We start from the raw sequence: 27,249 nt of genomic DNA, 5'->3' as shown, positions 1-27,249 counted from the left end.
GAAAGCTCCTTTCCTAAAGATGGAGATTCCAAAACAAATCATTTTCTATAACTGAGAAAAGGAAATGAGATGAGGGGTTTAGAAAATGGGCCCGCAATGCTCAGAACCTCAGAATGTTGGAGAACACTGTCCTTCACCATTTGTTTTTTTTTAATTGAAGAGGAAACACATTGCGAAAAGCTGTGAATTGTCCCAAATCACAAAGTTTTGCAACCAGTTTCCACCACATCAAAATGCTTTCTCTTTCCAGAATTCCTCGGAGGAAAAATATAAGAAAACCTCCCGGTTTCCTGTTTCTTTGTGCCAGCGGCTGCTCATGTCTAACTGAACGAATGGTTGCTATGGTTTTGTCCTGAAGCCAACTGAAGGAGGGGGAGCAACGAGTCGCTTTCCAGAAGGGAAAATAATCCGCACAAAAGGATTGACTGTCATCTGAAATATTTTCAGATGTCAGCTTTCAAAAGAGAGAGCAATCTGAGAGAGCTGGGTTTTACCTCAGATTTTGTTGGAAGGTATCATTTACCTCAGATGCTTGTAAATCCCAAATTCTGCTTATTAGCCTGTCAAAGTGGTTTTTACTTCTTGACCTCCTCACCAAGAATCCCTGAGGTTGCCGTGCATGCTGTCCATTTCTTTAACTCCCTGATGTGTCTCACACACTTCAGCCTCTCACACACTTCGGCCTCTCACACGTTCACCCTTGACTGGGCAGCGGGTGAGATAGGGCCTTGAAGACCATTAGTCCCACAGGATTACGTCTGGCGCCAAAGTGTGAGTCTGGGCTTTAATTCTTCCTGCCTCAAGGAGGTTTTCAAGCAAAGCAGCCATGCTGGGATTTCCTTAGATTTTTAAAAAGAAAAAGATCTGACTCAACGGGCCTTGCCCTTTGCACTATGTGACTGAAAATTTTGCTTAAGAAAAAATACAAAATTAATCCAGGCTGAGGAGAGGAGGATGAAACAGAAGGAGACAACTTTGCCATGATGAATTTCCCTGGTGTCTGTAAAATGGCAAAGGCTCCCACGTGCAGCCCATGGCTGAATGTTTTATTTTCCCAGGTGGATCCAGTGAGGACCATGGCACAAAAACTCACAGGGGGCCACTGCAGTGTAGACAGAGCTCTCAGCTCAAAAGCACAATACTGAATGGAAATAAAGGGCAGTTTCTGAACGAAGTATGCTTGAGTTCCATATCTGGTTCCCATTCCTCTATGATTAGAAATTTGCTCTCATTATCTATGGTTGCTCTGAAGTAACTGTGAGGGTTTTAGAGGGGAAAGATTCAAAACTCATACTAAGCTGAACAACGGGCTGAAAGGTGGCTCTAAGAAGAGCCCATCTTTCCTCTAAGAAGTTGGCATTACTGGATGAAAGGGCTAGCCCTGGCCTCCAGGGTCACGACTGCACAGAGACCCAGGCTCTCTACCACCCACCCTCTGTCTCCAATGCTAGCCACCAAAGGGACCCGCCCTCGGCGGCCATGCAGCCCACTGCCTTGGCGTGGTGCATGCGGAGGCCCCACCGATGGGGAGTCGAGCCATTTACCTGACACGTCCAGGTGCTCCAGGTTGGGACAGAGGGACACCACGTCAAAGACGGCCTCGTTGGAGATATTGTAGCAGCCCGAGACTTCCAGCCGCCGCAGCTCTGGGCAGCACTGGGCGATGGTATAGAGCCCACGGTCCGTGAGCCGCCTGCAGCCGCTGACAGTCACCGTTTCCAGCATGAGACAGACATTGGGGGTGTCCTGGCAGAGCCTGCGGGTCAGCACCTTGAGCGCGCGGTCCACGTGGATGGTCTCGCCCGTGAGGCGGATAGTCCTCCAGAGCCGGGGGTCCCAGGCCAGGTTGTACCAGCGGCGGCACACGCGGGCGCAGCGGCACAGCTGGTTGGTGGGGAGGAAGGAGAAGATCTGGATCATGGAGTGGTCCGGGAGCCGGTCTATGCTGGCCTGCTCCTTCTGGGGTCTGGAGGCGAGCCGGATGAGCGGGTGGGTGAGCCGGGTGGGGGGCGGGGAGTGGACCAGGGCCACCGTCTCCCCGGTGACGGAGGACGAGGAGGTGGACGAGCCCCTTCCGTTCTGACATCCGGGCACATTCGGTGGACAGATCAGGGCCGGGCTGGGCGTGCTCAATGTGCGCATGCTCAGGTCGGAGTCTGGCAAAGGACAGAGAGCAAGGGTTAGCGCTGCCTGATCAGAGTCCTGGGACGGGAGGAAGCACGGAGGGCTCAGGGAAGACCTCCACGCCCGCTGACCACCATCCAGGGCTGGCTCCTGCGGAAAGTGCTGCCAGGGGCAGGGGCACAAAATGAGTTTTACCCATTCCAGAAAGTGGCCCATCCCCAATTATCCCGACACCAGGGGTTGGCAAACTTTACTCTGCCGGACCAGATGCTAAATGCCCCTGGCTTTGAGTTTTGCAGGCGATATCGTCTCTGCTTCTTGCAATAACCCAGCTCGGCCCACTGGAGTGCAAAAGCGGTCATAACCTGTATGTAAACATGGGAGTGGCTGTTTCCATAGTTTGATTTATAGAACCAGGCCAGCTGGATGTGGCTCTCAGGTCATAGTTTGCTGCCTCTTATCTACATGAATGGTGGATCCTCTAATGGGCACAACTTCAAAGTTTCATTATTTCTGTTTTGGGGAGAGAACTTAATATGTCATGTACACATACTGATTGACTTTCCTTATTATATTTTGGTTAGGCAGAGGGTTAGATTTCATTTGAAAATGAGGGGAATGACTGTCAGAAGAAGAGACCAGGGAGTGTGTGTAGAAACATGTGCTATTGCTTTCCCTCCCTTGCCCCAGAATCCAGTCCCCCTTCTGTTGATAACAAGGCCCCAGAGCCTCTGTTCTCTCTCTCTCAATCTCTCTCTCTCTCTCTAACCAGGCACTTAGAGGGCTATTGGGGATCGAATCATGTCCCCCACAAAAGGCATGTTCAGGTCCCAACTCCCGGTCCTGGGGGTGTGGAGCCATTGTATTGAATGGGTCCCCTTTTACTGTGGCCCAACTGATTCAGGTGGGGCTTTGATCTGGGTTACTGGAGTCCTTATAAGTAGAATGAACATCGTAGAATGAGGAAGAGAGGCCATGGGCAGCAGCCAGAAACTGGAAGTCAATGGAACCCAGAAGAGAAAGGAGAAGATGCCACCATGTCTTGGCTTTTCACGGGAAAAGTCAAGAAACGTCACAGATTGTCGACCAGCCCGAAGATACCATCCCTGGGAAGCAAGCCCTCTAGCTTCTGAAACTTGAGTCAATCAATTCCTGTTTTTCAGCCAACCCTTTGTATAGTATTTGTTTCAGTAGCCAAGAAACTAATACAATGGTAGTTCCAGGCCTTGACTATCTTATTTTTGTTTTTTATTAATAACCCCACCCCCTTTGCCTTTGAACGATGCAAATCATATTCTGTTCACTGGAAATAAAAAGATTGCTTGATGAGGACACAGTTGGTTTTAGGTTTAGGAATGACTAAGAATTCTTTAGAATTCCATTTCAAGAAGTATGCTCATTTCAAATGGTTACCCACCCCTCACTATATATATATATGTATGTATGTATGTATATGGAAAAATTTATCTTCCTATATAAATATATTTTATATACTTTACATGTAAATGTATGAAAGAGAAAAATAATTTATTTCCAAAATTTAACTTCATCTATAGAATGAGTTGGGCTAGATGATTTCTAAGGTCATTTCCAGCTATAACTACAATTATAACTCTAGAGACTTAAGTGAAAGTTCTATCCTGTATCCTTTATCGCATTTGTACCTGGAAATTAACCCTCATAACACTTTTCAAAGACCTTAGGCCAGCATCTTACACTCAAGACCAGGTACTTTTAAGACTGCTGCAGTAACATATGTTAGGGTATATATGTGTATATGTGTTTTATCCATTATATATTATAAATTAGTAGCATCTGAGCCTCAACAATGCATTAAGTTAACAATGGTTATATTCTAAATTATAGGTGAAAAAGGAAAAATGCAGGAATAAGAATATCTTTTCCAATTCTTGCTAAAATTCTAAGGGTAATCACGTAGGTAATTGAGAGGATCAACTCAATTCATGCCAATACACCAATGTATGATAGAGAGAAGGAAAAGGGGAACATACACAGATTTCAAAATAAAATGCTAAGTTACAGCACAGCTCAGAAACATGGCTGGGTATAAATATTCCCAGTGTAACCCTCAACTAATGGGTGAGAGGAGTTGGTGGCTTCTGTCCTCAGGGCGGTTTTGAGGCACATTCTTTAAGATTTCTCAGAGGGTCCCTAGAGCTCCAAGTGCCAACACACACCAGTAACCAGCTCAAGAATGTCCATCCTACTGAATTTCCCCATTCCGTGATTTATTCCCACTGCTGCCTTACTCCAAGATGAATCCTCTTTCCCATAAACTGCCTATGCTGAGTCCTTGCCTCAGGATCTGCTTTCACAGGATCCAAACTAAGCCACTCATTAACTGTAAAAAAAAAAAAAAAAAACCCATTTTATTGGAAGAGTGGAAGAACCAACCATTCCACCAGCACATTCCAGCCACCTCATACCGGAATGTTCTCCGGATTGAATCAAGGTAGCAGGGTTGGACAACTGCCCACGACTAACTGGACAGTGTCTCAGGATCTCAGGTCATTTCAGATAAATTACCTAAGATAGAAAAATATTTCATGCCCCTGTCTCTAACTATCCTATCTTGAGAAAATCCCCACCCACGTCGCAATCACTCTCTTTTCATATTACCCTTTTATTCCCAGGTTTAATCTTGTTTAGTTGTTTTTGTCATCTTTCTCCTCCATCTTCACTTGATGAGGGCAGGAAAATTGTTCATTTTGTTCATCCAAGAATTGCTAGAACCTAGAATTATGCCTAGCAGATTTTCGAGAATTATTTTTAAATGATTGCTTGACTGAATAAATGAATGAATGACTAAATGAACAAATGTATGAGTGATATTATAGCTCCTTCTTCTCAACTGAAAACAAGAAAGAAGCAATTTATCATGAGAGAAGAGGGTCATTCAAGGCACAGTTGAACCCGTGGTGGGACTAGAATTTTGCTGTGTATTTAGTTCATGCCACCCCATCTTAACTGGGCATATTAGGAAGACCTGATGTTCTCATAACAAGCACAACTGACATGGAGAAGGAGCATGAAGAAGACAAAGGATGTAGAAAAACTGAAAAGAATATAAAATAGAGTCATTAGAATGTCACCAAAAGTAGGATGGGATGAGTAGGCAGAAGAGTGTTGATCTAGTTCAGACTGAAACACAAACGAATATACTAAATTATGGCATGCATCACCTTAGGAAATAACTTATAAAATCTGTTTATACAAAAATGATGTATTAGTGAATCAGTTTTCATAATAAGAGCTGATGTTTATTTACAGCTTATTTTTCTATAGACAGGCACAACCAGTCTCCAAATGGATGACACAGCAAATTCTCATAAGTACCATAGGACGTAGGTAAACTTTTGTGATTTCCAGGATGACACAGCAAATTCTCATAAGTACCATAGGACGTAGGTAAACTTTTGTGATTTCCAGGATGATTGTGAAAATTACATGAGTTGGTGAATGTAGAGGATTTGTCACATGGTGAGTGCTCAAGTCCATGCTGACTATTAAAATGATCACTTATGGCTGTGTTCCAGCTCATCTGAATTATTTTCCATTTTCTGAAAATGGCCTACACATGTCCACCCTTTGCTCGTGGAGACTCCTGGGATTATTGTCCTCCCATTCCCTGCTTTCTGCCTCTTGAAACGCAAACACCTTTTGTGACTGAGTGCAAGGGCAGCCTTCTCTAAGAACATTTTCCTATTGTCTGTGAAACTCCCACCCTTTGTTAGACAGGTATTAATGAATTTATCTTGCCCTTATGTGGTTGACTCTGCTGTTTTTCTCTCTTTGCATCCTTCCCTATACCCCCATGTCCTTTGTCATGTGACTTTGCGGCTCCTCCTAGAGGTGGCACATATTTCCGCTGTCTAGCAGTGTTGGGCTTGGCCGTGTGACTTGCTTTGGCCAAAGGAATGTCAGGGGATGTGATGACAGCAAAGGCCTAAATGTATCTGTGCAGTTGGGCTTGCCCTCTTGTGCTTCTCCTGTGGCCATGAGAAGAACATGCCGGGCCAGCCTGCTGGTCTTGAGCTGATGCCAGGCATCTGGAGCAGCCCTGGCCCCAACCTGCTGCTGAGAGCCAAGCTCAGCCAAGCCCAACCTGGATCAACCAACGCCCAGGTGAGGCACAGATGTGCAGGTGAGAACAACAAATTCTTTGAAGCGTCTGAGTTTGGGGATGATTTGTGACAGGGCGTAACTGCGGCAATAGGTGACTAATACGCCTACTGTTAGGCTACAAACTTCTCGGAGACAATGTCTGTTATCTTTTTCTTAAATGTGTCCTGGCAGCACCTGACACGGTTTATGGCACATAGTAGGTGCACAATCAATGTCTTGAATTGAATGGAAATACATGTTTAAAAAATAATTTATAATTTGGCATGTACTTTTCTATTACAGGTGGTATAAATACAGCATTTTAAATCATTCATAAGAAAATAAATATATATTTTTCTCTTTGGTAATCAACTAAAATAAAAGTAAACCTTTAAAGAAAAGCTTAAATGTAGGCCAATTCATTTCAAAACTGCCAGCCAAGCTACCATTATGTGCCCTCAGAGAATTGCCTCTGAAGTTGGTGTAGTTCCTAGGCAGGGGAATTGCTTGTTTTGGGCCGGAGGGAAAGACAATCTTAGGCTCTCCGTTCTGACATTTTAGCAGCTGCGAGGGCCCTGAATTCTCCTTCGTGCCTTGGTTCCAGTTCATCTTGCAAAGGAAAACATTTAATAGTGCCCTGTGGATGCACTGCTCAGAGTTGGACCCTAAGAAATGAAATATACTAGCTGGCGTGTGTTCCAGGGGGTGGGGTTGGATTTCTAGAACCTGCGTCTATAACTGATTGACTTTTCCTCACCTCCAACACTGATAGGGATAAGGCAAATACATGCAGATCACACTCAGCACAGCTGTGTCTTTAGTAAGGCTTTTACTTTTTCTCTTTCTCTTGGCTAACAGACATAGCTGTGTGATAAAGGGATTCGCACTCAGAAATCGCAACAGCCACACACATCTGTGAAGAACCTTTTGCCTTGGGGAGGATTCCAGAGCTAGTAATAGTTCTTCTCACCCTCCAAACTCTATTTTGGAATTCTTCTGGTGGCAGCTTAGTGGCAGGATTCTCAGTAGTAAATCAAAATTGCTCTTCACTGCTCACAGAAGTGGGGTGTGAGGGGTGAAGCAGGTGAGACTGGGAGGTTTCTGCCAGGAAAGCTGAATGTCTCTTTTGCCAGAGCATACATCTGATTCTCTGGCTCCCTCCTATTTATTCTATATTGGGTCAAGAACCCTCAGAAAACAGTTTGTCTTACTTGAATACACAGCACCCATTAATTTAAAAAAGTAATAAATAAATATGAGTAACAACTAAAGATGGATGGCCTAAAAATTGTCAGAACAAATCTTCTCCTGATACTTTCCTCAAATACATACAAACTCACACACACATACACACATATATATCAACATACATATATATATTTGTTTATTTTTGCTTAATTTGGAAATAAATTTTATCATGGATAACATACACATGGATTACTATGCAGTCTGTCTTGCTCTTTGATTCTCGGAGCCATTTATTGCCACTAGTTATGATTTATAAAAAGCAGATTTTCACATAGAACCTGATTCCAAATGTCTGCATATCACGAATATATGGTATGGCTTCAAATTCAAAGCAAGGACCATTTCCTCCTGTAGAGTAGTATATATTTTTTTGCACAAGAGAACATAGAAAGACCAGCACACTCTTTGTACCTATTTTTTTTCCCCGTGTATCCCTTTCAGAGGCCTGACACCTCAGTGGATGCTGGCAATAGCTGCTGACTTTTCCAACAGAGCTTAGAAACAAGGACCCTCATGGCCTGATATCTAGACACATACTCAGACACAAGAAAATGAAAGACGAATGTTAAAATGACGGAGTTAGAAGAAAACTGGAACTTTCCTCCTGACCTTATGACATTGCAATCCAAACAGAAGAACAAGGAAACCTTCTTTATTATTCAAAGATACGTTATTTGAACTTAGAATATGGATTTAAAATATTTTGTGGTCATGAACATACTTACATATCTTAACATCCTTTCTGAGTAAATTTGTATCTATGAGATGTCTGGGCAAAGTCAGTTTCTTTATCTCTTCATTAGGTGATACACACTGGGTTAAAACACAATTTAGACAGACTGGGAGAATATTATTGCTATTTCTATACACTGTACATTTTTTATATTTTTTTTATAAATATTAGCTAGTATATTACATCTTTCTTTATCTGTCCCCTAGACAAGGTGAGGTCCATGGACAGCATATGGAAGAACTCCACACTGCCAGAGAAAATATGATTTGTAAAAAGTGCCAAATGAGAGAGAGGATTGTGGGAAGATGGCAGAGGAGGAAGCTCCAGGAATAAGTCTCTCCACCAAAACAACTACTGAACTGGAAGGAGCTGTCTGAAGCAACTATTTTGGAACTCCTGAGTCTAGCAGAACACTGTGCAGCATTCAAAGAAGAGCTGGAAGAAGAGGATGGTAAATTGTGGTTAATATAGGTGAATTCCATCCTCTACACAGTGGCTACCCCTTCCCCATCCCCCAGCTAGAGGGCAGGTAGAAGTGGGGTCTGCAGCCTGGGTCCTGGTACAGCTTGGTGGTGCCATGGTGGCTGTACAGACCCAGGCCTCCAAAATCTGGGGTGTGGGTGGGCTGACTGCTGATTACTGCTTTTGATCAGCTACTTCACATTGCTGTGGGCTGGCTTTCAGGGTGGCCATTGTTCCAACTCCCTTCAGGCAAAAGGGACAGAGGAGTATTAAAGGGAAATATCTCTTTTTTTTCTCTTTTCTCTTTCCATTCTTCACCTGGGAGTAAAAATAGTTTAAAGAAGTCACAAATTGCTGGCTCCAGCCTTCAACAACAGCAACACGAAAACCTCGAAATCCCAGAAGAGTGGGAGAACTAGATTTCCAGAGTTAAAGCAATATAATACTCAGAAGGTTCAGTTCTCAACAAAAAAAAAATCATAAAACACACAAAGAAACAGGAAAGCATGGTCCATTCACAGGAAACAAAGAATTTGCCAGAAACCATCCTTGAGGCAGCTCATATGTTGGAACAATTAGTCAAAGATTTTAAATCAACTGTCTTAAATGTGTTCAATGAACTAAAGGAATCCATATATAAGGAACTAAAGGAAATTAGGGGAAATAATGTCTAAACAAAATAAAGAGATAGAAATTAGAAAAAGAAACCAAACAGAAATTTTGGAGCTGCAAAGTACAGTAATTGAAATGAAAAACTCACTACCTGGATTCAACAGCAGATTTGAACAGGCAGAAGAAAGCATCAGCAAACGTGAAGACAAGACAATTGAAATTATCCAGCATAGGGAGCAGAAAGAAAAAACAATGAAGAAAAATGAACAGAACATGAGGGATTTGTGGGACATGATCAAGTGTACCAACATACACATCATTTAAGTCCCAGAAGGAAAAGAAAGAGAGAAAGGGGCAGATAAAGTATTTGAATGCATAATGGCTGAAAATTTCCTAAATCTGATGAGAGACACGAATATATACATCCAGGAAACTAAATAACTCTTAGTAGGAGAGACTAAGAGATGAACATCAAGACATATTAAAGAAAACTTATCAAAATCCAAAGACAAAGAGAGGATTTTGAATGCTACAAGAGAGAAGTGACTTATCACATACAAGGGATCCCAAATTAGTGCATCAGAGATCCTAAAATTCTGAGTTCTTTTGGTGGTTGAAAGTGGGAACCAATGGTGAAATGGCACAGTAAGTCCTTTAAAAGTCTTGCTTCCCTGCTGATTCTGTGGTATCCACATCACCATTAGAAGCAGATATCACCCACAGAGCATTCTTGACAAGAAACAATGCAGAGCACTATGCACAAAATGCTCTTGATTATTTTATTTGGAGAAAAAGAAATGTCCCCTGAACTATCAGGAAAAGGAATGCTCAAACTCTTAGGGGAGCAATCCATTTTCATAAAATTTCCAGAACAGACATGGGACGTGTGGCTTTTTAATCCACCAAGACAATCATTTTCCCATCAGACATTCTAAGAGCAAACTTCTTTTCAAGAATGAGTACATGGATCTATAATGGGATGTGTTAAAAATAGACTCAATGAAATACTTTGTAGTAGGCTGGATGGATGAAAAGAGGGATGGACAGAAAGACAAGTCTAGAGGGGAAAAATTATGAAATTTTCAAAAAGGACAGTCGTGGTTAATTTCAAACAGAAGTATTGCAAGAAAGGTGGTCTATTATAAAATATGTGAAACTCTGAAGAAAAATAGAGATGAGCACAATGGAAGTGTCATAAAAGCAGAATGGGGGGATGACCACCTGATTTTGCAACAGGATGTGCATTTGATGGCCTCACTGTGTCTCTTAATGATAACAGGAAGCTGGATATACCAAAAAGATTGAAATAGAACAAAAAAAGTACATAGCACTGATGTCTGGAGGAAGATACATAGAATGGATTGCAAGGAACACACAGGGATAGACATTTGTTATTAAATTTGGTATTAAAATTCAGTTAGTTGTGCTGCTGCAGACTCTTGGATTACAGATTAATAGGTAGAAAAGAAAATGATGATCCATTCATTCATTGGATTGTTTAACACATTGTTGACTGCTGCCTGATGGCCCTGATGGGGTCTAGTAAAGGAGGAACTGTTGCATTTTACTAGTTTATAAAGTAAATATTCCTGGCCCATCTCCTTTCTATATGACATCCCATTAAAGCTTGTCCATGGCACAAACTCTGACTTCTCCCATTTCTTGGATCCTTTAGGGACAGAGGAGAAAAAAGCTTTATGTCGAGAGTGCCTTCAAATCACACAAAACCCAGCATAGCAAAGGATAGCAAAGTTTATCCAAGTGTGCTTGGAAAAAAATCAGCTTTCAGAAGACAATGAGGAATATACAGAATCTTCCAGTGGTGGAAAATGTGGATTTTCTCAAATTGAGTGTACTCTATTTGTCTGACATCAGGAGAGACGAAGCCCATTAAATATGCTTGCATTTTTTATATTGATTTTTTATGTATTGACTAAATTAAGATATAGTAGACTCTTTAAAGTTTAAGAACTTGTGGCTCCATTAATCATTTAAAATACTAAAAAGTACATAATTATTGTGGAAATAAGTTGTTTTGTGTTCCTAAGTTACTTGTTATATGTAAAGCATACAAAAAAGCATAGTTGCCCTTTTCTGGGAGGAAAACCTTATAAACTTTTTTCCTCATGGTTTCATAAGCCCTGGAAATTTTACATATTTAGTAATTATAGTATAGTATCAAAAATATTCAAAGCATCTCATATACACGTGCTTATTAGTCACATTTTCTTCTAACTAGATAGCTGCCTGTTTTGTACAAGTTTTTATTTTCAAACCACTGTTGTTTATACTCTAAGAAATCATATTTACATTGTGCTCGTCTTTCAAAGTCAAAATTTACAAAGCAACTCTTTTTTCCCTCTGATTACCAAAAACTTTTCTGCAAGATGCTTTCCATTATAAGTTGTCTTTCTACTCAAGAATTCTTGCCATAAAAAGCAAGGTTTCTTTTCCTAGCTTTAACTCAAGCTTAAAAAACAGATCTACAAAACCTAGCTAGTGAAAAAAAAATGCCATCTGAAGGATCTTTTTTCTTCTTGTTTTATTTCAAAATATTTTCTTTTAGTGTGGTTCAGGTCACATATGTAGCCTAGAACTTATTTAAGGCATTACTTGCTATGAAGTGGAAATTTATACAGAGAGGGTTAATCTTGCGTTCCACCCAGAGGGAGCTGTGCTGAGGAAAAAAAAAGTTCATGGTTACAGCATGTATTAGTTAGGGTTCTCTAGGGAAACAGAATCAACAGGAGATATCTGCAAGCATGAGATTTTATGAAAGTGTCTCATGCAACTATGGGGATGCATGAGTTCAAATTCCATAGGGTAGGATGCATGAGCTCAAATTCTGTAGGGTAGGCAGTGAGCTGGCAACTCCGATGAAGGTCTTTGGTGAATTCCCCAGGAGAGGCTGGCTGGCTGAAGAAGTGAAAGTTCTCTCTCTTCTCCCTTAAAAGTCTCCAACTGATTGGGTTAAATCCATCTGATTGAATTATCTCATTGCTGAAGACACTCCCTTCATTGATGTAAGCAACCACAGATGCAATCAATTGACTGACGATTTAATAAACCAGCCTTCTGGTTTATTAACCAGCCACAAATGTCCTTGCAGTAACAGTTAGGCCAGTGCTTGCTTGACCAGACACCTGGGCGCCATCACCTGGCCAAGTTGACACATGAACCTAACCATCACAGTCCACCCTTGTCAACTTGGCAGCCATACACATCACCTTAAACAATACTTAATCTCTAAATAGAACACAATAACAGACGTGTTTTTGCCTAACAATATTCAGCTGTCCTACATACAACTGGAAACACATTAAATCTCTCCAGAAAAGGGTGCAAGTCCTTGATATCCTGAGCTTAAATACTATGAAATGAACAGTAAAATTTATGTCCTTATGATAAGGCGATAAGACAGAGAAGAAAACAAAGATAATTGCTTTTTGTTCAAATACAAACATACTCAACAAAACAAGGAGGAAATATTCATGCCATCATAGTCCTAGTTTCTATCATGTGGACATAGTTCAAATTTATCCCTACCTTCTTCCACTACCCTTACCATGTTCCCTTTACTGTCATCAAGCCCTTCAGTTGGCCGTGGTTCTTTGCCTGGTGGGGTGACCCAAACCTTCATTCCTGAAGTGTCTGGGCTATTGGTAGTCCTGCCTGGATTGGTTTGTAGAAGTTTTTCCATTGACTTAATCACAGGGCATGGTAATACTAAGAGACGCCCTAGGGGATCCTGAAACCTCTTCTCTACCTCCATTGCGTTGTTGCAGTCCTATTTCCCCTTGATAGTCAGGATCAGTCACCCCAGCCAGTACAGTAATCCCCTTCCCTGCCTGTTGATTCAGAAGCATAAGAAGCCAAGAGTGGCCAGGTGGCAGTCTTAACTTCCAGTTCAATGGAATTACTGTTGTGTCTCCTGGTAGAAGCACTCCTCCTTTTGAAACTAAGACCAGCAGAGCTTAAGACTGTAGGGACAGGAAGCAAACATTTTCCTAGTCCACCACTAGGAGTGATAGTGAGTGGTGCCACTTCCATTTCTACCCCTTAATTCCTGGACCCGTGAATCCAGGCTATGGGAGAAACAGCACCATAGAGTGGACGCTGATTCAGAGCATACACAGCCTCCTGGAGAACTGCCCCAGCCCTCCAAGGTATTGCCACCTAGTTGGTGCTGTAATTGAGTCTGCAGAAGGCCGTTCTGCTTTTTTATCAACCCAGCTGCCTCTGGATGATGGGGAACATGGTAAGACCAGAGAATTCCATGAGCATGTACCCATTCTCTCACTTCATTTGCTGTGAAATGTGTTCCTTGATCAGAAGCAATGCTGTGTAGAATACCACGATGGTGGATAAGGCATTCCGTAAGTCCATGGATGGTAGTTTTGGCAGAAGCTTTGCATGCAGTGAAGGCAAACCCATATCTGGAGTATGTGTTGATTCCATTGAGAACAAATCGCTGCCCTTCCATGATGGAAATGGTACAGTGTAATCAATCTGCCACAACGTGCAGGCTGATCACCTCAGGGAATGATGCCATATGGGGGACTGAGTGTGGGTCTCTGCTGCTGGCAGACTGGGCAATCAGCAGTGGCTGTGGCCAGGTCAGCCTTGGTGAGTGGAAGTCCATGTTGCTCAGCCCATGCATAACCTCCATCCCTACCACCATGACCACTTAGTTCATGAGCCCACTGGGCAATGACAGGAGAGGCTGGGGAAAGAGGCTGATTGTTATCCACCAAATGGGTCATCTTATACACTTGATTATTAAAATCTTCCTCTGCTGAAGTCACCCTCTGGTGAGCACTCACACAGGACACAAATATCTGTGTTTTTTGCCCACTCAGAAAGGTCTATCGACATACCTCTTCTCCAGACTTCTTGGTCATCAATTTTCCAATCGTGTTCCTTCCAAGTCCCTGACATCCAGCCAAACCATTAGCAACAGCCCGTGAATCAGTGGATTCCTGTTCTTTGCTTAAGTCCCTGGTAAAGGGTCAAACCTTCCAGATCCAGCCAGGCTGAATTATTTGCCTGCATTTAGTGTTTCCATAGAATTCAACGATATCTCTATGATAGCCTTTACACATGGGGCCTCTCCCCACACTAGACTTTAAGCGCCCTGAAGCCAGGAAATTTCTCATTCATCTTGGAGTCAGCCCAGAACCCGGCTTGGATTCTGGCGCCTACAAACTGCTCAGTAAATGCTCTGAAGGGAAGGTTCCTTACCTGGTCCTACAACAAATCCCTTTCAATTTTCTTTTGGTCGCTGGTGGAAACATTTATAGAACTTCTTGGAGGAACCAGATGTTTCAGATTGAAGAGAAGTTGGGCCATCTCTGGGATTTATCAACATTTCATTTTTAGGTCTTTTTTCTTTGTTCCTCCACTTGATTTATGCTTAGGTAGTACATAAACTTAGTTTAATACTATTAGTCTATCAGAAGATATTTAAAAGACACGCATACACGCAAAAACAATTTCACAGCACACATCACCTCAGGTATTCCAGAGTTACCTGCTATTGTAGTTTACCCACATCACCACTTGCTTTTAATGATACATGAAACTCTCAATAAATACAAAGGAAAAACACTTTGTATTTAAGACTTATACCTAAGTTGGAACAGGAACTTTGCTTTTTTTTTTTCTGAACTGATTCACACATCACTGGTAATAATCGAAACTAGCTTTTCCTTGACAGTGCAAAGAGGACAGTATTTTTTACTCCCCGTGCTTTGGCGAGCTCACCGATAGATTTGCAAAGCTTGGGAAATGAGCCAGCCACGGAGAGTCTTGACAAGAGAAGAAACAAATAAATTTTCATGAAAAGGCTTGCAATCTATACTTTTCAACCTTCAAGTTGCACTTCATAAGGCAGTCTTAATTGTTTTCCATCTTCAATTGTCAGATAATGCTCTAGTCTCATTTCCGCATGAATAGTCTGCAAAATCCCAACGTTTGCATCTTTTAAACTGCAATGAGGGTAGAGTACTGAATTTAGATTCTAGTAAGGAGATACTTATAAATCTTCAGTTCACAGCAGAAAACAGGCCCCGTGGAGAGCAAAAGACTCTAGCTCACAAATTCAGCTTTCAAGTGAGAAAAAAGGTCTCCACGGAACTTATGAATACATAAAAGATCAATAATTAATCAGAATGTTTCTAAAACAAAGAATTTCCTTAGTCTTTTTTTAAAAAACGACCCACTGTTTAAATTCTTTATAACAATTTCTTTAATGTAAATATAAACATAGAGCATTTATTGAATGCAAGACACTGTTAAGTGTTATACACGTATTAACTCAAAAATACAATCTTCCTATTTCCATTTTTAAGTCCTTGAGAAAAACAATGATCAAATGATGTGGAGAAACATTCCATTCTTTCTATATTATTAAGTTCATAAGGGAGCAATATAAAAGAATTTATGTATTTAAACAATGTTTTACTTACCTGCTGAAGATCTCTCTGCAGCCTGGTGGGTTCTGGCCCTGGGTAGACGGACAATTATGCTGACTTGGGATACATTTTGCATAGGGAGTTCAGTTACCTATTACAGTTCAAGTTCATAAACTGTTCTTGAGGAATTCCAGGGCCACTCCAGGTGATGAGTACATTCAATGCTAAGTAGCACAAAGTCTGCCTTTCAATAGGTCCCTGGGTTTCTGAGTACATGACTGGCTGCCTTGGGCCCAATTTTGGATGCATTGTTTTATTTTTCAAAACTTGAATTGTACTTTTTTTTTAAGAAGCCCTTATTATTAATGGAAATTAATAATATGCTTTTGGAAATTCAGTTACAGAGTAGAATTCAAACAAGCTGAAATACTTCAGGGAAATCCTTCCACACCATTTGCATAATAAATCTGCAGAATTGGGACATTCCATAAACTTCCTAAAGAACCCATATCCCAACCAGTCTACAATTTTTGGGCCTTATTCCTCTCCAGAAAGATATCTAGAAGTTTATATTTATTGGATATGTCTCTTAGCGGGGTTTGGATCAAATTTGGAAAAATAAATCTAAAAGTAAGTTCCTAAATATAGAGCATGGCATTAACCAGTGTCAAAAACCTTCCACTTGATAACAAAATCATTAAAAAAAAATGCCTGGGATGGAAGTTGGGAGCCAGGAGGGGCGGAAGGATACATTTGATATGTTAGATGCTGATCATTATGTAAGATTAAATTTCTGGACTATCTTTGTGTTTAGTTCCTCTTTAACCAAAATTTGAGACTTATACTCAGTCATAAAACAGAGAATGTTGGGTTCTTGTCCATCATTTCTACAGATAATTTCACATACTAGGATGTTTCGGATTCTAATCACAGTTCAGTTGGTTACAGTTCTAGTTCCTTCTGGGAAGTTACAACTTGACTTTGTGACACTGATTAGGGAGGGGTGCATGAGCAGATTAGGGAGGTAATTCATGACTTGTGTTCTAGTTTGCTAATGCCACTGGAATGCAAAACACCAGAGATAGATTGGCTTTTATAAAAGGGGGTTTATTTCGTTACACAGTTACAGTCTTAAGGCCATAAAGTGTCTGAGGTAACACATCAGCAATCGGTTACCTTCACTGGAGGATGGCCGATGGTGTCCAGCAAACCTCTGTTAGCTGGGAAGGCAAGTGGCTGGCATCTGCTCCAAAATTCTGGTTTCAAAATGCCTTTCTCCCAGGACATTCCTTTCTAGGCTGCAGTTCCTCAAAAATGTTACTCTTAGTTGCACTTGGGGTATTTGTCCTCTCCTAGCTTCTCTGGAGCAAGAGTCTGCTTTCAATGGCCGTCTTCAAAATATCTCTCATCTGCAGCTCCTGTGCTTTCTTCAAAGTGTCCCTCTTGGCTGTAGCTCCTCTTCAAAACATCACTCACAGCTGCACTGAGTTCCCTCTGCCCGTCAGCTCATTTATATGGCTCCACTGATCAAGACCCAGGCTGAATGGGTGGGGCCACACCTCCATGGAAATATCTAATCAGAGTTATCACCTACAGTTGGGGTGGGGCACATTCCATGGAAACACTCAAACAATTCCAATCCAATCAGCACTAAAATGTCTGCCCCACAAGATTGCATCAAAGATAATGGTGTCTGGGGGACATGATACATTCAAACCGGCACAACTTGCCTCCATTTCTGTCCTCTGCTCCCTTCCCCTTCTACTTCCCCTAACTAACACCACAACATTTATGCCGTCCTCATTATTCGTTGGTCTAGGTATGAACTTAAAATTCCTTTTCTTTTTATTTTTTTTCTGGCAAATGTTAACACTCTTACATGTTACTCCAGGTGGGTGCTTGATTTTCCTCAAGATTTTTATTTTTAATTTTTGTTCATTTGGTTTTAGAAGACCTTTCTATTAAATCAGTAAAAGCAAAGATTACCAAAGATGCAAAAAGAAAAAAAGATTTTCAGATTATGTCTTCCTAGGACTAACCATAGGTTGACCAGATGGAAGCCTTGGGGTAGAAATTGCCTTGAGGTTGAAATTGTTTTGGTTTATTCAACATGTACTCTCTTCAAAGGGACTCCTTATTTCTGGGCCAGATTATTTTCAGGCTGGCCTCCAAGCAATAGGATGGTGCTTTTTGGTTAGTAAGATGATTCAATCCCTTTAAATGGTTAAAAAGAAGATGTAAACTAGACCTTCATTTTAGGTTATAAAGAGAAATTTCAAGTTTTTATTTTGGAATTGATTTTTGGTCATTTTGAACAAAAAAAAATGAGATTTTTAAATAAAAGATTGCTTCATGTTGCTTCATGGATCAGGAAAATAGGAAGATGATTAAAATAGCATATTGCAAAATGGCCATTTTGGCTCTTTTGAACAAGTGAAGAGCATAGTGTAAAATAATATAGCTGATTACTTACTGATTGACTATTATACTTAAATAGGGTACAGAGTAGGAGAAGCCACAAAGAAATGGCCAGCTATTTGTACTTTGAATATGCTCTACTTTGAACACTTTGGACACTAAAGCTAATGCATTATTTTCATTATTAAAGTATAACCTGCATAAATACAGTCAAACAGATAGAAAATAAAGAAAAAAAATTAGGTTATGTGCAAGATATCAAATTTTTAAAAGCAGTTTTCTTTTTTCATAATTTATACTCCTGGAAATAATCTTGAAGTATGACTATAGTTGTCTATCACTGGAAATAGTTTTCTTCTTGTGCTTTGAATTGTGTAAAGACCAAAATAAATTAAAAGCAACCCTTCACAACCATAATATACCTAATACTTAATCATAGCAAGGAATCTCTTCTTTTTTGGTCACAACATCTACACAAGGTTTATAATTACCCCTCTTTAGAATTTGGCATTGCTACATACATCAAAATATTGAACAAACAGCATTGTGTATTCACTTTGGGATTACGAATTTAGTATGTTATCTTCGTGAAGGAATATACAAAATGTCAGGAAAGATCTACTGCAATTTAGATTTGACTAAGAGATAACCTAGTATGAAAAAATCTGGCTCAAACCTTAGAAATACATTAAAACACAAGAATACGACTTAAAATTATTTTAGCAAAGACAAATATTGCTTGAAGTAGTCCTATGACTCTACCAATAAAAATTAAAATATAAATACAGTAGAAGACTGTCTATGAAGATTTAGAGATACTAATATACTGTATCTGGAAATGCAGCAACTATTTCAGCATATGCTAAGGGCACTGTATTTCACAATGCCAACCTTAAACTTAGGTCCTCAAACAAACCATCATTTCTCCAATTCACCTTTTCTGTTTCAATAGCTGTAAAGAAGTATTCTCCAAAAATTACATAAAGAGAAAGCCATGATCTATGATCCCAATTCCTAGATTGTGTAAGGGCAGGAGGTACAAGGAGACAAAAATTCTACCACCACTGTGCTGAGCACCTGCAGGATCTCTTTGAATGAATTAAAGGCACTAGCACCTCTAGCCTGTTTTTAAAAATATTGGGTTGGACTAGGAATGCTAAGGCAATTGTAAAATTTTAAAATCTTCTTTAAAGGAAACTTCACCAAAATAAAGTCCATTAATGTTTACAGCTTTCAAAATTAAGATCCAAAACCATGTTTAAAAACAATCAAATGTCTGAATAAATTCTGAATTTTCTTAACTCCTCCCCGTTTTAGTGCAAAGAAAGGAAGAAGTGGTACTAGTCGGAAAGTCTGTTTTCAGGGGAGTAAGGGGGCCAGAAAAAAAAGGTAAACACATCAACCAAGAAAGTGCTGGTCTTTCTCAAGAGATGAAGAGAATCTTAATCAGATTTTGTGGTGCCACTACCCCCAACCTCTACCACCACCCCCATATGACAAGCTACACCTCTTTCCAGTGAAATACTGGAAAGAGGGCCTGGGGGGCGGTAGTGGTGGTGTGGACTGAAGACTTGCCTAGGTCAGATGATTTCTCAGAATCTTTTCAACTGAGGAGTTCAGATTTCCTTTCCCAGAAGGGTTCCATTTTCCACTCTTTTATTTGTGAAATGTTATCCACAGAGTTTGCTACGTCCTCAGTGTATCCATTTGGCTTTTCGACTCACTGGATTTCCTGAGGGTGGCTCCCCGTGGTGATCAGAGCAGTGATTGTGTGTTTTCCCTCCAAGCTTTTTTGCTGAAGCACCCCGGGGCCCAGACACTTGGTGGGCAGGTCACTGATGCAGTCCCGGGGGCTTGCTCTATTCTGATTGTCTGGACTTACTGCTTGAAACCTTCATCATCACCATTTCCAGAACTCTGTCAAGAGGCTCCCCTAGAGCTCAGAGGGGCACGATACTGAGTCCACCCCTGGAGGACTGACAATGAAAACATGGGCTTGGATTTCTGAGGACAGCCCCGTTGCTCCTCTCAATTTCAAGGCCTTGGTGAAAGAACTGTATTCCTACTGCTTGAACTGCACCAAGCCAACAAAATAAACCTATTTAGGAGGCCCTAAAAAGGAAGCTAGCAAATTTTCTCCTCAAGAGCGAGCGCTCCACTTAAACTAGCCAACCCTAAAAGCTGGTATCACTAATGAAGCCACACTTTGGGTCTGTAAGAGAAAACGGAAATTTATTTCATCATGTGGAAAGCTGGGTTGTATCAACTTCTTCGTCATCTGAACACTTTTTTTTTTTTAATCGAAGCAGTAAATTCTTCCTTTTACATTATTTAGCTGTCTTCAGTCAACAGAATGGCAACAAACAGGGAAAATGAATTTGCTTTCAATGTTGGACCATTTAGATAATAATAACTGTGAGGACAATGATGGAACGTTGGGCACTGTGTGCTACGAAGATGTTAAAAACCCTGGGATTTCACGAGGAGGGGCATCTGTGCCTTCTGAGTAAAACAAACTGATAATGCCACAGATTTATTGAGTTCTGTCCCAAATATTAAACATATGGCATGATGCAGAAAAGCACAACCATGTGGAAGCAAGACAACTAATATAAAACTGTCACTGTGCACTTTAAAGGCAGAGAGAGAAGGCCAGGAGTGACGAGATGAGAGGCAGCCACATGGGACTCTTCCTCTTTGGAAAGTTGGACAGGGAATGGAGCAGGAGGGTACTGGTTAGAGTGTTTATGGGTCTTAATGAAATGCAGATCCCTAGTCATACTATAATCACATCACCTCTGATAGCTCTGAACAAAGCAAATTAGTTGTTGAAGGATGCAATTTACATTCCCTCTGCACTTGCATGCTAAAATGGATGCTATTAATGTGAAAAAATAAACCTGTACAACATAAAGCAAGACATGGCAATCACCCCCAGATTAAGGCTCACGAAGAGTGAAAAGCCAATTATTTACATTTGTGTCTGAGTATTCAGTGCATTGTGTTGGGTATGATTCAAAAATCCTTTTTGATGTGGGGGCATTTATCTAGGCTGTGTTCCACTTGAAGGGTCATGCATGAAACTTAGCAATATGACCTGATTTTGGCTTTATCATATTCTTGCTTGCTCTAATGTCCTGTGGTTCACTGAGGAAGAATCTTGTGTGGAAAATTATAGCTTATTAAAGAAGGGAATGCTTGGTCTTCTGGCATCCATCATTCAATGAGCTGTAGAGGTGGAGTACATGGCTTTTAGTAATTGAGGTGATCACTGAAGACTGTATTTCTCATTTCTGTAACTTTTCTATATATGTTTTTGCAGTTAATAGGTTTCTAATTGATACTCAGCTTTAGAATTTAGATTTAAATAAGAGTCCAGAGTATTCTCCCCTCCAAAGATTCTGAATTTTAATTATGCTCTTTTCATTCGTTATTCATTGATTTATCTTCACAGTATGAAGTAAAATTGTTCTGAAGAAAATTGCAAGCTTCCAAGTTGGGCCATGAATGCATATTCTGATAAGTCTTACCAGAAATTAGAGTAACAATGATTTTCTTCTTCCTTGGACCAAATTGTTTACATTTCCACCACTACTGCTTCAATATATACAATCACAGGTTTCAGTTTTATTGTTTCATGGATTATTTGGTTGGGAATATGTATAGCATACTCCAGTGTTGGCTCATAAGATGCCAGTTTATAAATTAAATTTGTTTTCAGATGTTGCTTTGACTCCAAGATGGAATGCACAATAAATTTACTGAGAATTATAAAACATTTCAATTAGAAGGTAAAATTTTTTTTTTCCTAAGAAAAGTGATTTTCTTAGCACCTACACCTGTTACCCTCTCTCTCACTGTGGCTGGCTCCCAATGAATCTAATAAATTGCTGATAGCACCACAACAGACCCTACAGACCCAAGCATCAAGAAAAGTAGATTTTCATCTTTCTTTGCAGTTCTTCAGTACTGGATCTTAATAGAGTGGTGCAAGGCCAGCTGCAGGAGAAAAGGTTATCCTTAGAATTTAGCAATGTAGCAAAGATGACCTCCTTTTCTTTTCTCCCATATGGAATTTTACCTTTAGAGATGCCCTCCCATGAAATCAAGTTAAAAGGAGGGCATCTCTGAAACCACTGAATGCAATGTACTATCAATAATTTATTTCTCAGTGTGAAAAATTAATATATTCTTATGGCTTGGACAACATGAGGTTGCCTCAAGAAGAATCACCCCTTTTGTATACTGGAAAAATAGACCAGGCTAAGAACCCAACTTGGATCATGGTGTCTTACTGGGCCGATTTACTAAAGAGGTCTCCTGGTAGCCAGTTAATCTTCCCATCCCTAACAGAATGTGACTTTCTTTCGAATCTGAATTTGAAACTCATCTTTTGAGTTCACATATTTTCTTTTTCCTTTTTCTTTCTTTCTTTTTTTTTTTTTTTTTGACACTTACAATTTTCAGTACCATGGGCAAATTTCTACATGAAAGATTCATAAGAAATGCTTGTGGCATTTTCTTAGGTATATGTCCTTAAAATAGCATTGAAGATTAGTTTATCTTTCATCATTGCTGTCAACATCAAACCTTCATATTATAAGCCCATTAAAAAGCTTCATCCCTTATCAGTTCCATTTGTAAGAACTCCACAGGTTCTTGCTATTTTTCTTTCTATTAATGATTTATTTATTATTATTATTATTGTTGTTGTTGTTCTGGTTTCACTTTCAGGCAACTGAATAGTTCCTGACTGGACCATATTGGCACAATCTTACCCTTCCTGGTTTGTCTAATGCATTGCCACTACTCTCCCTATGTCTTAAGAATTGCTGGAGAAAACTCAGGGATTTTGTACATCTTTGTCTCTTGAATTATTTTCTCAAGTCATTAAGACCAAAGTTTTCAAAAAAGTTGCTTTTAAAAGCCCATTTTGTTTATCTCAGTGACAACTCCCCTTCCAGATAAATGACTTAAATGCTATCCTTTCAATCAGCAGAACCCTTGAAGCAGAACAGTATTTCAGAATGAGTTAAACATACCATAATGAATCAATAGCATGCATATGTTTATATATACCTGTGCACATATCTATATATAAAATCTTGCCTTAGAAAAGCTCCATGAATTATCCATTCCTTTTCAAAAAGGAAGAAGAAAAAAAATTCCTATAAGAAACAGGAATTGCTGGCCAAAAAAACCCCACAAAAAAACAAACTTGGCAGGAGATGAGCAGGTGCAGTGGAATGACTTCCCAGCTGAAAGGGAAAATAGACTCAGGAAACTGCCCAGGAAACAAATATGATACTGAACAGGTTCAAAATACAGTTCTGAGCAGCAGTTCTTCTGTAGGCATAATGGATTAGTTGAGCCAAGAGTACACTGAGTTTTATCTATGTAGCTATGGAAACTATTTTAGGTGGAGAGTTGCATCCCCTGACACATATTTCAGCTTGAGACTAAAACCTTAAATTTTACGATAAAAAAACACATACAACCCTATTTTTTATGTTTTTATGCCCAAGGATGATTTTGTTGGAATCAATGCACAAATCTCCTTTGAGAATGATGAATGTGCAAATCTTAACTCCTCATTTCTCTTTTTACGCCTACTGATAGGTGGATTCTCTCCCTCTCACGTGAACATTATGTATCTATCAATCAAGTGTAGCTTCTCACTGGCACTGCTCTACTAGCAAATGTCACTGCTGAGTTTATAGATTACTGTTGCTTATGGCTTCTCCTTCATGATTTCAACAGAATTTCCATTATGATTGGGGAAAAAGTCAGTCATTTTTGCTCCAAAAGCTGATGGGTAGTTGTTGCCTGAACAAATGTAGTAGCTCACAAAGTTACTCACTGGGACTGGTTCACATTGTGAGTCTCTAATTGAGAAACCTGCTTTCTCCTACTTTGGAAGCAGGAGCTATACTAAATAAGACTGAAGAGAGGTCTTTATATTTATAAGTTTGGAGAGCATGGTGCATATGGAGATGGTAGTGGATGACTCTGGCTAGATTCAACTTGTTTTATTGCATATATACTCTTTGTACACTGACTTGACAGTGGGTTTCAATATTGTTCATCTGAGTCACAGCAACATCATGAAGTAAATTTAATGACAGTGATGCCTCCCCATAGATTTTACATCTTTTACTCTTGCCCAACTCGAGTTCATTCCCATTAGAACAGTCTTCTCAAAAACATGCCTTCATCCATCGACTTTCTTATTCAACATCTTCCATTGCCTCTCCTACTTCTTGATGAATGCAGAACAAACTTCTCGCCTATCCATGTACGGCCAACCATTTTGGGACTCCAACACAAAAATTCCAGCCTTTTCTGGGTTCTCTCTCAATGTGATTTCACCTATGGCCAAATTAGAATATTCCGTTTCCCTGAGTAAGCCCTACATTCTCCCACTGCTGAGCCACTGCTCAAATTGTACCCCCTTCTTTCTCATCATTCTTGTGCAATTACGTTGTTTTTAACTCTTTCAGCCTTGACTCAAATACTCTCTTCTTTATGAAGTATTTCCTGGGTCCTTCAAAATATGACACATGCCTGATTTAAACCATCACAGCACTTTCTATTTTAATTAAGACATTTATTTATCTTACTACTTACTAGACTGTAAGCTCTATGAGGATAGATATCCCGATTATCTTGTTCACAACTATTTTCCCAGCATTTATAAATGTGGCTGGCACTTTAGAGACAGTCAATACATATTTGCTGAATAAACAAATGGGATGAATGAAGGCTTTAGGTTTAGCTCCTAGAGGTCTTTCTTTTTATCTCCTGCAGCAGCAAACCAAGTGATTACATAGAAGGCTCCAACAAGTATTTGTTGAACTTTTTAGACCCTCCAAAAATATTTGTTGAATTAGGAAATATTGCATTAGCCATTACATTACATAGCACCTTTAGGTAGGTTATCTTACTTCAGACTCCTTGTCTTAAGAAAGCAAGTCAAGATTTTTCTCTATTTTCAGATTAAGTCACTAAGGCATACAGAAAACCAATAATTAGTTGCTTAGGGATAGACTGTGGGTATTTTGACACTTGTTAGCAACAACAGATGCCTGAGCAAGCTGTCCAGGTAATCTCCACTTCAAAGGATTAGAAGAAGAAGGAACTGGCAGGAGTTATTCTCATCAGCCAGAGCTAAGGATGCACCAGCTGGGGAAATGGATGTCTGCTCCATTCCAGGTCCTCCAGAGCCATGCTAAACAGACTGGCTTAAAGAATGTTATCATACTGGGTGAGATTCCCCCACATAGCTGGAACTACAGGACAGGTGATTTTAGAGGTGACTTTGCCCACTCTTGGCCCTAGGAATCCACTGATGGTTTATCTACTTGGAATAGGTTCAGAAGCGAGGAATGGCGAACAGGTCTACAGTTTTAACGACACGTTTTTACCTACCTACCCTCTCACCTTTCTGACATTCCATTACTGAAGTACCAACCATCCTGTTGATGCTCAGCTCAAATCCCAACTTTACAACCAGCTTTGGGTTTAAAAATATGAAAAAAATCCCTAAGCACCAGAAGTACACACTCATTCCTGTAGCCAATGGAATTTAAAGGATCAGAGATGTTCAGGTTGTAATGTGAAGATCTACTAAAATGCAATGTATCGAGCTTATAGCACTTTCCTTCTTATTACATTTGAATTTTATGCTTCTTTTTTATATTTTAAATGCTTTTCAATTATATTTTTAGGTTTTCTGTAAGAGTTTCACATATGCCCCAATCCATACATTTTTATGCTAAGCATGATACTTGGTTTTCTTGCCTTCAAAATTAACTAGATTTCTTTTCCTTTACTGTTAAATAGTTTTATAGAATTTTAATTATCAAAATAACACATGCTTAGTGCTAAAATTGAGATAATATATAGAATATCATAAACAGATAAAAGGTAATTATTTTAACATTTTGGTGTATATCTTTCTAGGTATAGATAGGTAGGTAGGTGGGAATGTAAATAGATCGACAAATAGAACAAAGAAGTCAAACATATTTTTGAAATGTTGATAGCTTTAAACTGTTTTTGAATCATATACATACTTTGATCTTCAGAATTTGGGAATTCATTTTATAAAAATGATCAATATCTGAAACATGATACAGTAAAACTGAAGTTCTTACAACTTTCCATTAAACTGTTTAGAAGGCTTTTGCTCTCCTCTTCAGTGGAGCAACTATTTATCACCTATCAAAAAATTAATGCCCACTCTGCCCAATTTTTATAATAAAGAAATCTTTAAAAATTAGTTTAAGTTTCTAACGGATTCAAAGACAAACTGGAATTGAGTTGAGGTGGTGTCATTGGGCAGAAGCCAGATGTGGCTTTTTGTGTCTATACTTTTCATAGGGATTCATGTCTGTCAAAATTCTACCTCATAGTGTGTCAAGATATGACTTACTCTGGAAGTGATGCAGAAGTTAATCCTTGGAAGGAATCTTTTTGATAATTCCCATATGCTTTACATAAAACCTCATCTAAATTATAAACAGAAAATACAATTTCAGATGTAAAGACAATATGTACCTCTTATCAATTAGTAACCTCTCCATAGTTGCTAAATCATTCACTGTCTCTGTCCCTGATATTTACGTATGTAAATTTACATCAGTCAGTGAAGTCTCATCTTTCAGTTTTTCCTGGAATAAAAAATGTTGTCAGGACTTCCTTTGTTATTAGAATACTATCTATAAGCTGTGTGTTAAAACAACTGACCAAATATTCCAGAGATCCATTTGAGACATCTGTTGTCCTGAGAGACAATCTGTCATCTCGGTGCCAAACAGTTTGCTTTTCCAAATGTTGAAATGCTTTCTCTACAGCTCTACCCGCTGGACTGGACTCATGCCCAGAGGAGAGCTTGATCAGCCCTCCAGATGGATGTTGACCAGGTATATGCATTTAATTTGAGTTTGCCTCTTCAATGCAAGGGAAAGTGGAGAAAGCCTGAAATAATTTAACTCAATGTAGGAGCATTATATCCTGACATATAATTTCTAATATATTTGAAATATTTGACCTCAACTATTTTGATCATGTTTGGATCACTCCATTTCAACCAGCTGACTAATTCTGGCTGAA

At 39.7% G+C, this 27,249-nt stretch overlaps 1 protein-coding gene across 2 annotated transcripts in view; it reads right to left on the bottom strand.

The window, feature by feature from the left end:
• FBXL7 (F-box and leucine rich repeat protein 7) overlaps nt 1-27,249 on the bottom strand; it is a 444,772-nt gene that overhangs the window by 5,651 nt on the left and 411,872 nt on the right. For both annotated transcript variants that reach the window (XM_037798900.1, XM_037798899.1), the window contains exon 3: nt 1,545-2,156. In XM_037798900.1, the coding sequence (XP_037654828.1) occupies nt 1,545-2,156 (612 nt within the window). The remainder of the gene's footprint in view (nt 1-1,544; nt 2,157-27,249) is intronic.

Source organism: Choloepus didactylus, chromosome 11 (assembly GCF_015220235.1).
Source record: "Choloepus didactylus isolate mChoDid1 chromosome 11, mChoDid1.pri, whole genome shotgun sequence".
Lineage (NCBI taxonomy): Eukaryota > Metazoa > Chordata > Mammalia > Pilosa > Megalonychidae > Choloepus > Choloepus didactylus.
Note: the sequence above shows the minus strand (reverse complement) of the source record. Positions and strands in the feature narration are given on the sequence as shown.